This window comes from Myotis brandtii, unplaced genomic scaffold (genome assembly GCF_000412655.1).
Source record: "Myotis brandtii unplaced genomic scaffold, ASM41265v1 scaffold456, whole genome shotgun sequence".
NCBI lineage: Eukaryota > Metazoa > Chordata > Mammalia > Chiroptera > Vespertilionidae > Myotis > Myotis brandtii.
This window is the reverse complement of record NW_005367431.1, coordinates 3,609,737-3,620,523: the sequence shown is the minus strand read 5'-3', so window position 1 is coordinate 3,620,523 and position 10,787 is coordinate 3,609,737. Positions and strand designations below refer to the sequence as shown.

Sequence of the window (10,787 nt, the reverse complement as noted above, 5' to 3'; positions counted from 1 at the left end):
CGGCCTCCTGGGTCGGCTCCCACCACGGGCCTCACGGCCCCAACGTGAGCGCCTTCATCGCGCATCCTGGGGCCTCAGCAGCCCCAGCGTGAGCTGCCCACGCCCATCCTCCGTCACTCGGACGCCCATCATCTGCACCCCCTTCCAGGCGACCCAGACCGTGTCCTTATCTTGCCCTTCTCTTTCACCGTGTGGACCTGGGAAGGGAGGGGTGGTCTCTTACCAGCCTCTACCCAGGCCGACACTGCCTCCCCATCGCTGAGCTCCTGGCTCTACCCACCCTGAGCTTGATCCCACTTCCCTTCATTCTGACTTCCCTCTCCATGGTCGGTGGTCCCTCTCTCATCCCATACCACCGCAAGCCTGTCTCATCCTCAAAAGCCCCAGTGGTCAGGACAGGGGGACAAAAGCTAGCCACACTCCCTGTCTGCCCAGGGTTCCTTTCCTCCACCCCAAGCCCTCCAGCTTGCTCATAACCCCTGCCCACCTTCTGCCCCCAGATCAAATCCCAGCAGAGCGAAGTAACCCGCATCCTGGATGGGAAGCGCATCCAGTACCAGCTAGTGGACATCTCCCAGGACAACGCCCTACGGGATGAGATGCGAGCCTTGGCGGGCAACCCCAAGGCCACCCCACCCCAGATTGTTAATGGAGACCAGTACTGTGGGGTATGGGCCTGGGGGTTGGGGGTGGGGGGTGTTATAGATGGACTCAGGCCAGAGTCAGAGCTCCAGCACTCAGGTGACCACCTCTCTCATCCCCTCCCCCAGGACTATGAGCTGTTTGTGGAGGCTGTGGAACAAAACACGCTGCAGGAGTTCCTGAAACTGGCCTGAGCCAAGCCCAGACTGGCCAACTGCATTCCCTCCCCACATTCCCCAGCCCCCGCCATTGTGGGCCATGAAGGACCTTGTGACCAACTCCCTGTTATTCCTCACCTTCTGCCCTCGGAGCCCTGTCCCCCATCCCAAGCCCCTCCTCCTCCCTTTAACTGTAGCCCCCTCTCCTCATTCAGAGGCAGCATTCCTGACCCAGTAGTCTCAGAAATTGTCTTAAGCAACAGCCCAAGTGCTCGCTGTCTCAACCTGGCCCTGGGACTGCCACCCTGCCTGGCACTGGCTAATGGGCATCTTCGTTGGTTCCATTAGCCTGGGCTCTGCCAAAGGCCCCGCAATCCCCAACCTGGGAGCACCCTAGAGACAATTAAATGTCCCATTCCATTGGTGTCTTGTCTGTTTGGTGTTGCCTAGACATCCTGAGTTCCTGCTCTGAGCAAGGCGGGTAGGTGTAAGTCGGCTGAGGCTGTGCTCCTGTGGGCAGGGCAGGTTGGTTGAGCTGTACCCCCGTGTGGCACTTGTGTGTGATAGTGCATGTGTTTGGATATGTGTCCAGCACACACATACCTGTGTGGACCAATGGTTTCTGGAAACTGTGGGTGGGTCCCCTTCCAGTTCCTATGCATGTGATGGTCCATGACACACCTGTGCCCTGGTGTGTGGTGCACATTTGCATGTCTGTCAGTAATGTGGCTGGGCCATGTGGCTGCCTGCCTGTGTTCCAGCAGGTTGGCTCAGTGTGGGTGTGTCATGGGAATGGGTACACAGCTGTAGTTCTGCCAGTTTGGGAGCCGTGCCTTTGTGCATAGTATTGAAGTGTCCCCACCCGCTTGTGGTTCTGTGCATATCTGTGTACAGGGATCTGCTGGCTGCCCCAGCTGAGCCTGTGCTGGGGCCCGCCTTCCCTTCGCTGGATCCGCTTAACCCTTCTATGGAGAAAGAGGAACCTAGAGGACAAAGACCCAGCAGCCAGGCCTGCCAGCTGGGGCTCAAGTTACTGAGAGGGCCGGTCGGCGCCGCCCCCTCCCCGACCCAGCTGGGCCCCAGCCTCCCCTGGTGCCCAGTGGGGCTGTCCCACAGAGGAGCCTCAGGAAGCAGCTGGTATGGGGGCGGGCGCTTTATTTGGGTTGGGGGCTTGGTTGGGGTCCAGTGGCGGGCGGCAGGGCCCGGCTCGCCCGCAGTAGCAGAGCTGCATTGGGCACCAGTCCGGCGGCCTGCAGCGTGAGCTCGTCCTCGCGGTAGACTGTGGGCGGGAACGCACTGAAGATCTCGAAGGCATTTGGGTCCATGCCCCTGGGGTCCGGGCAGAAGAGATCAGGTCAGGTCGTGGGACCTGGGACCAGAGACCCACTGCATCCGCCATTCTGGCCCCGCACCCACCTGGCCTGCGCGAGCAGGGCTCTCACATCACCAACAGTGTCCTCAGGCCACATCATTAGCAGAAAGGCCTGCTCACCGTTCTCAGACTTGATGCGCAGCATGGAGAGCGGGTGCTCAGGCGACTCAGGAGACTCTTGGATCCTGCGGGCCCAGAGGCCTTCAGTGCCCCCACAGCCCAACCCCCAGGTTCTCACCTCCACTCTGCCCTCACCTCTTACGCTCAGCAGCCAAGGCAGGCGTCTCCACCATGATCTCCTGGACCGGGAGAGGCCATGGGCAACAGTTCTGGAAGGCATCGATGGAGTGGACAGAGCCCTGAATCCTGCCAGTCCCACCCACCCCCACCCCTAGAGGGGACTTGTTCATGACGGGGAATTGATTAAACCATTGAGCCTAAGGGAGAGGTGGGGTGTTCTGTGTGAGGGAGAGTCCAAGCAGAGGCGATGGAACAGAAGCTTTGGGACACTGCCCCATCATCCCCCCAAGAAGACTTGAGGTCCCTAAGTCTAGTGGGGGAGACAGAACCCCACACTGATGATGACCAGGCTGGGTGCTGAGGCCAGCGTGGGTCAGGGGAGATTTCCCTAGGGAAATGACACCTGAGCTGTGACTGGAGGAAGAGGAGGAGTCCTACGAGATGGAAGGGGCCAAGGGGACTCCAGACAGCATGGGAAGGTCCCCAGGTCAGGGGAGACTTCTGAGAGGAGAGAATACTTTGGGGAAGTGTCAGTTTGTGGGACGGAAGCTGGGAATCAGGTTGGACTGGAAGAAAGAAAAGGTTAGGAGTGGGGAGTGGGGGGAGAGTAAAAAGACAGGCCCAAGAACCACCAGAGGGTTCAATAAAAAGCCAAGACCAGTTTACATTTTTAAAAGGAGCTGCTTAGGGGAGGATGGTTGGCAGGTCAGGAGTGGATGTGGGAGGTTAGACCACTGTAGTTGAGTGGGAGAGAGATTCTGGGTCGTGGGAATGGAGAGAAGGATGGGCCCAGGAGAAGTTCTGGGGACCAACAGATCAGATAGGACTTGGCAATGTGGGGCAAAGGAGGTAGAGAGTCCTGGGAAACTGAGGTTTGCTACCTGTCACAGGTGGAGGCAGAAGAGGAGGAGCAGGCTTGGGAGTGAGGAGAGGAAGATGAGTAGTGTGAGGGCCCAGAAGGGCTCTCCAGAACTGAACTGGCTATTTTGGGCTGGAACTTGGGCCCACCTCTGGCCTAGATTCTGACTTTTCCCCTCTTACAGCCACGCCCTTGCCAACCAGCTGCTCTCTCAGTCCGCCCTGAGCCCTCACCAACTCATTTCTAGAAGACAGTGGGACAGATCTGAGACACCCATCTCTCCATCTAGACCCTCCTCAGGGACCCCTAAGTCTGAGCCTCCACACAAGATACTGCTCTGGTAGGCTGGGCCAGGGTTGATGGTAAAGCCCCCAAGAAGACTGGGGGAGGTGCCCTGGCCAGTGTGGCTTGGTTGGGGCATATGCTGAAGGCAATTGATCGATGTTTCTCTCCCCCTCTCTAAAATAAATATTTTTTTTTAAAAAAGGAAATCTTGCCTTTAAATGTTTCTCTCCCCCTCTCTAAAATAAATATTTTTTTTAAAAAAAGGAAATCTTGCCTTTAAAAGAGAGAGAGAGAGAGAGAGAGAGAGAGAGAGAGTGTGTGTGTGTGTGTGTGTGTGTGTCTGGGGAGCTAGGGCTGGCCTCACCTGCAGGGCATCCCGGATGGGGCCCCGGATGTCAATCACCTCGCCTTGACGGATCACAAATTTGGGGAGCTTGTTCAGAAACTTCTCAAGAGTCATCCTGGAACCTGTGGGGAGGGCAGTGGAAGCCTTGTAACAGGGAGGGACTGTGAGTGATGATGGAGGAGGCCACCTGGACCTTGTCCTGTACAGCACCCCTGCCACCTGGCTCAGCTTCAGGGCCAACCTCACCTGGGTGCTCCATCATGACTGAGGGCTTTCGAATCCTCTGCATGCCTGTCACTCGGCCCTCACCTGGGAATGGGTCCAGCCCATGCTCTGGGTAAACCTGATTGCGCAGGTCACTCACCTGACAAGAAGGAAGGGAGACAGCGGCGGCAGGACCAGATCTTCAGTGCTGGCTCCACCCCTATCCCTGCTTGCCCAGGCCCCAGGAATAGGCCCAAGGGATAGTCTGATGGAACCCCCATTTTACAGGTATGGAAACTGAGGCTCTGGGGCAGAGCAAGAGCTGTAGTTCATGCTGTTGTATATGTGGGCCCTTCCTGCAAGCCCTCCCTGGCGCCACAGGCCTGATATCCTCCTCAGAAGCCCCTTTTGGGAGCCTGCAGGGAGGGATGAGGGTGTTAGGACAGGGCAAAGCCTTTGCTGCCTATTGTTTGCAGTGCAGACCCCATCATTGCACATATCACCTCGCTTGTCCCCATGCAGGCACACCTCCTGAGCCCCTGTCTTGACATGGACCCCGGATCATGACTCCCACTATTTCCAAGCCATGGTGGTACACACTCCCTCACATGCTCTCATTGTGGAACTAACACCACCCTCTGGGACATGTGCTCCCATCACAGCGCCTTTCATCTCACACACCAGCAGGGACCAGCTCCATCTCATGTGCTTTAGCCCCAATATATTCCCCTGCCCTGCCCCTCCCCCCACAATGGCACTACCTTCCATCCCAATCAGATGGCTCCTGGAGCCTCTAGGGGGAGCCCAGCTACTTTTGCACAGACTCCTCAGGGACTCCAGGCAGTCAAGTTGTCCCAAATGCTGGAGGAGGGGCAGTGGTTGAGGACTGTGCCTTCAGAGTGCCAGCAGGGGGGCACTGCCTGCTGCTCAGCTACTGGCTGTCTTGGCTGCTGCTGTGTCAACTGTGGCCATGGCCGCCTCCCCACTCCCTCCCCAGCCTGGCTTCAGGCTCACCTTCCTGAAGTTCATCAGATTGGGTCCCCTGAAGTGGGGCATCTGCTTCAAGACTCAGACAGGGTGATGCCTGAGGAAACTGTTTATCCCCACCACCTCCAAAATCCCCACTTAGGGAGTAGCTGACTGCTTTGAGGAGCAGCTCATCACCTTAAAGGGGACCCCATCAGGGAACAGGCGCTGGAGCTCTGCAGGGAAGAAGCCGTCCAGTATGTCTCGGAGGCATCTCTATAGGAGGGAGAGGAAAGGTAAGGACTGGGCCTCAGGCTTACCCAGTGGGTCATACTCTGGCCCAGGACTTGGCAGAGGTGGGGGTGGGGGCTCTGCAAGGTTTGCATAGGACTGAGTGCCCATAGGGCAGGGGTGGGCAAACTTTTTGACTCGAGGGCCACAATGGGTTCTTAAACTGGACCGGAGGGCCGGAACAAAAGCATGGATGGAGTGTTTGTGTGAACTAATATAAATTCAAAGTAAACATCATTACATAAAAGGGTACGGTCTTTTTTTTTTTTTTTTAGTTTTATTCATTTCAAACGGGCCACAGTTTGCCCACGGCTGCCATAGGGGGTAAACTGGGCCCCATCTCCCACTAATGATGAACAGAGTGGGGAGCACCAGAGGACTGTCTTCCCTTCCCCCAGCTCTTACCTGTGTGGAGGGATCATGGAACGATCGGAAGGGCCCATCAAATATCATCATGCCGTTCCGGTACAGCTTCACTGGGATGGGCTCAAGATCGTGGAGCCGTGCTCCACCGGGCATTGGTGTCAGCTGGGTGTCACTGCCTACCACCAGCTCACTGAGGTCCTTCAGGCTGGCCAGCAGCCTATCAAAGTCCACTTCAGGGGGCACCAATGAATCCGCTGCTAGAGAGGATAGACACCTATGAGCCTCTCTTCTTGGCTGCCAATGTGCCCTAGCAGCCCTGGCTCCCATGCCCTCTCCCATGATGAGCAGTGGCTTTAGCATCTCCTTAAGTGACCACCTGGGGAGGAGGAAGGACAACTAACACTAGATAATAATAGCTATCTTCTATTGAGCACATACTTTTTATTATTATTATTGATTTCAGAGAGGAAGGGAGAGGGAGAGAGAGAGAGAAACATCAACGATGAGAGAGAATCATTGATTGGCTGCCTCCTACACACCCTACACTGGGGATTGAGCCTGCAACCTGGGCATGTGCCCTGACTGGGAATCGAACTGTGACCTCCTGGTTCATAGGTCGACGCTCAACCACTGAGCCACACCGGCTGGGCTATTGAGTGCATACTTTGTGCTAGGGGTTTAATATCTACTATCCCATTCTCTCTTCCTGCCAACCCTGTGCTGTAGGGCTATAATCAGCCCCATTTTTCAGATGAAGAAACTGAGGGTTAGAGAAGATTGATGGCATGCTTAGGGAAGCACGGAGTAAGTGGCAAGAACAGGATCTGATCTGTCCAGGTGCTGGGTTAGCAGCTGGATTCCAAGAAGATGACCATGTAAGGACTAGCTGGGGACAAGCACTCTGTCCATGTTAGCTGTTGTTACCAGCTCTGCCTTGCAAAAAAATGGACCTCAGGCCAACCCAGAGGCTATGAGGCAGGGGTTATTTATCTCCATTTTACACATGAGGAAACAGGCCCACAGAGACAAAAAATGACTTGCCCCAAGGCAAGTTAGAGGAGGGGCTGACTCTAGGGCAGCGGTTCTCAACCTGTGGGTCGCGACCCCTTTGGGGGTCGAACAACCCTTTCACAGGGGTCGCCTAAATACATCGTGCATATCAGATATTTACATTACGATTCATAACAGTAGCAAAATTACAGTTATGAAGTAGCAACAAAAATAATTTTATGGTTGGGGGTCACCACAACATGAGGAACTGTATTAAAGGGTCACGGCATTAGGAAGGTTGAGAACCACTGCTCTAGGGTCTGTTTCTCTCACCCACCTGAACTATGAGGAAAAAGAGGTCGTAGTGAGGACAGCTGGCTACTAAGGAAGATGTCCAAACAGCTGCTGGGCAGAACAGATGTGGGGCAGATCGTGGGTTGTGCAACTATTTCTGGGTCACAGACCCTCTGAGAAGCTGACAGAAGCTCTGGCCTCCTATTCTGAAAAACTGTGTTGCACATACACCTGTGCAGAAGCTTCAGAGGGTGCCGAAGGGGTGGTGGGACACCCGTGACAGATGCCAGAGCAGAAAGGGCAGAAGGCAGGGGCCTGTTCTCAGTCCTTGAAAGGACCTGGTTCCCCAGTAAGTCATCTACTAGCGTGCAATCCTCACCAAACGGTGACTGTTTGGGCCTTCTTGGAAGCTGTTTTTCACCAGGACAGCCACCCTGCCACAGGATGTGGGTCAGGGCTCCGGGGACCTAATTCCTTTCCCCACAGTGGTACAGTGGCTACACCGGGGGAAGTACAGATGTGGGTGGCCATTTCCTGTTGCCTTTGTGCTGTGGAAACAGTAGGCTCCTGGTGTCCTTCCCCTCCCTCTCCTTACGTTCCCTACTGTTGTCGGGGCTGCACTGCCCTGGCTCGTCCTGGAGTCCCTGAGACTCCCAAGGAAAACCCACAGAACACAGCACCCCGGCTATGAGTCAGAACCACGTCAGGACGCTGTTTTCCTTTAACAACTACTTTCAGAACACATTGGTAAACCTACAAATAACAACTGAAAAGCTCATCTTCAACGTCTCCCTGGTCCCTATATTCTTACAGGCGGGGAAAGTGAGGCCTAGAGAGATGAGGCCAAGACGACTTGGCCCAAGCAGACCCCGCCAAGCAGGGCCAGGAGGACCATCTGCCTGATAACCCAGCTGCCTCCTGGGACCAGAGGGCTTTTTCTGGGAGCTGACAGGACATGGGGTGTTTGCCAGGGGAAGAGGCAGGCAGAAGCCCAGGGGAGGATGCCAAGAAGATATGAGAGCGAGTCCCGCCGGTGTGGCTCAGTGGTCGAGCATCGACCCATGAACCGGGAGGTTATGGTTGGATTCCTAGTCAGGGCACATGCCCAGGTTTTGGGCTGGATCCCCAGTAGAGAGTGTGCAGGAGGCAGCCGATCAATGATTCTCTCTAGAACTGATGTTTCTATCCCTCTCCCTTCCTCTCTCTGAAATCAATAAAAACATTTATAAAGAAATAATGAGAGGGAAAAGAAAAGTTTGCTGAGAAAATCACTCTAACATGTCTCAGCCCGCGGGCAGGGCAGGTCCCGGGTGAAACAGCGCAGGTGAGGCAAGGAGTCCCTGAGAAGGAACCGCAGCTTTGGGCAATGCAGGGCTGAGAGGATAAGGCAGGAAGGGCCTGTCATCACCAACACACAGCAGGCCGAAGCCTGACCCAGTGCAGCGCAGGTGAGGCAAGGAGTCCCTGAGAAGGAACCGCACGCAGCTTTGGGCAATGCAGGGCTGAGAGGATAAGACAGGAAGGGCCTGTCAGCACCAACACACAGCAGGCCGAAGCCTGACCCAGTGCGGCCAGGTCACCAGGGATAAGGCGGGTCAGAGGTCAAGTGAGGCATTTCCTCTCCGAGCTGCAGCTTTCCTCTGCGTGGAATGGACAGATCATGGGAATCGTCATCCTACCCACAAAATCCAACTGTCTACCGAGATAATGACTCAGGGTTGTGTTCACAGCAAGCACCAGAGGCAGGTGTGCCACTCCTGTTCTGCACATGAGGAAGCTGGGCCTCGTGAGGCAACATGCCCAGGGCCATGCAGCTTATAGGATCGGGTGATGCTAACTAAGCCTTTGTTCTCAGTGACCACTCGCTGCCTCTCAGTGTTGGTTCTTCGGACATTGCTCACTGGGGTCCCTTTCCAAGGAGAGGTGCAGCAAGATCATCTCTGAGGCCTCATTCAACTTTGAGGGCCCATGGTTTTATTTAAAAGGGGCGTAGGTAGGCATGGAGAGCAAGTCCAAACTCCTTGGCCCAACCCTGGGGACCTTCAGAGCCTGGGCTCCCCAGACTCCTCTCAGGGTGGTCTCCCTTCATGCTCTGGAGCCACAGTGCCAGGGCTACTGCTTCCAAGCTGTGTGGCCCTGGGCAAGTGGGCCAACTTCTCTGGGCCTCAGTTTCCTCTTCTATAAAATAAGAACAATCACAGTCCCACCTCACAGGGTTGTTTGAGGAAGTGGTGGCAGGTGCTGTTGTGTCACTAGCCCCCATCCTCTTGCTCATTGCGGGGCTCAGGGTGCTCTTTCACCACCTCCTCTGAGAAGCCTTGCCGGAAGCCCCTTCCCCTGAGGCTGGGCCCCGGTTCCTCTGGGGTTCCTGAAGCCCCTGAGCCACTCCCTTGGCCCTTGTCACAGGTGTCACAGGCTGTTGTCATTTGGTTTGACTTTCCAACCACACCAAACACTTCTTTTTTTTTTTTTTTAATCTTCACCCAAGGACATGTTTTTACTGATTTGAGAGAGAGCAAGAGAGGAAGAGGAGGAAACACTAATGTGATAGTGAAACATCAATCAGTTGCCTCTAGCAGGTGCCCTGACAGGGGCTCAAACCTGCAACCAGGGCATGTGCCCTGACCAGGAATGGAACCCGTGACCTTTTGGTGTGCAGGAGGACGCGCCAACCAACTGAGCCACATCGGCCAGGGCCCAAACACTTCTTGAACCCAGGCTAGAGCATCCAGTGTGGGCCTGGCCAAGAGAGGCTGCTGAAGCAGCAACTCAGAGAACATGCTAGGCCCAGAGAACCATGGCTATGCCCATACCCAGAGTCCTGCCCTCCCGGGGTCCATACTTGAGTGAAGGAGACGGGGTGACAATGACATTGGTAAGTGCCGTTGTCGGGGCTACAGAGCCCAGAGGAGGGCCAGACCCTGTCACTATCAGCAGGTGAGTGGTGGGCCTGCATTGAGCTGATTCTTTGCACCTTCGCTGGGAGGACCATCTGCTGCCATGAAAGACAAGGCAGTGCCCAGCATGTCCCATCTCCACCTCAGACTGTTGAACAGGAAATGGACCCACTATTTCCACAAACCTGCAAGTCACGCCCTGCTCTGGGGACTTGACCCACATTCACTGCTCTGCCAGGGCCACCCCCAAATCTCTGGCCCCTGCTGCTGAGCATCGCTGTCGGCTTCTCCCAACGTGCTCTGATCATCCAGGCCTGGGCACCCGGGCACCACGCACCAAGCACATGCATGTGAACATGCCAGGCTCATGGGCAAAGCACTGTGCTGAGCACTCCGGGGCATCGCAAAGCTAAGCAACAATTGGCTCAACGGTCATTGTTCATCTACCAAGTGTCAGCCAGCAGAACACTCCACATGCACTATGGCATTTGATGCTCTCGGTGGCCTAGACGTCAATCACTCTACCGATGAGGACTCTAACGCACAGCCCCTTCCCACATGCCCAGGGGCAGCTGCAGACGGCACAGTGCCTGGCACAGAGCGGGCACTCCATGGGCATTTGTTTAAGCTGAGCCTCAGAGGGGAGAAAAGGGACAAGACACTTCAGGGACACAGCACTGGCCTGAAGGGGAAGTGAGGGTGGGGAGGAGTGTAGGCTGCCTGGGGTCTAGGTAAGGCCATTTCCAGGGCCTCAAAGGCAGCCCAAGGACAAGCCAAGCTGCTGCAGCCCATGGAGTCAGTGTGGCTGCCTGAGCAGGGGAGGGAGGTTCCCACATAAACAGAGGCTGGGGTTTGGGAGAAAGGGTGGTAGGGGGAG

General features: G+C 55.7%; 2 protein-coding genes across 4 annotated transcripts in view; one reads left to right on the top strand and one right to left on the bottom strand.

The window, feature by feature from the left end:
* Positions 1-476: 476 nt before the first annotated feature.
* Positions 477-1,220, top strand: SH3BGRL3 (SH3 domain binding glutamate-rich protein like 3; the record flags this gene model as incomplete). The annotated part of the gene is made up of 2 exons (XM_005875257.2): positions 477-668; positions 771-1,220. Coding segments are annotated over 2 exons (258 nt in total), but the record flags the coding sequence as incomplete, so codon positions are not given.
* A 94-nt stretch (positions 1,221-1,314) lies between these two features.
* The window catches only part of UBXN11 (UBX domain protein 11), a 21,547-nt gene continuing 12,074 nt past the window's right edge, over positions 1,315-10,787 (bottom strand). For 2 of the 3 annotated variants that reach the window (XM_005875155.2, XM_014546854.1), the window contains 7 exons: positions 5,769-5,986; positions 5,271-5,348; positions 4,149-4,266; positions 3,921-4,024; positions 2,428-2,501; positions 2,217-2,357; positions 1,315-2,129 (listed from right to left, as the gene is read on the bottom strand). In XM_005875155.2, coding sequence (XP_005875217.1) covers positions 1,955-2,129; positions 2,217-2,357; positions 2,428-2,501; positions 3,921-4,024; positions 4,149-4,266; positions 5,271-5,348; positions 5,769-5,986 — 908 coding nt within the window. In that variant the 3' untranslated portion in view covers positions 1,315-1,954. The remainder of the gene's footprint in view (positions 2,130-2,216; positions 2,358-2,427; positions 2,502-3,920; positions 4,025-4,148; positions 4,267-5,270; positions 5,349-5,768; positions 5,987-10,787) is intronic. The other variant, XM_014546853.1, reaches the window with a different exon arrangement.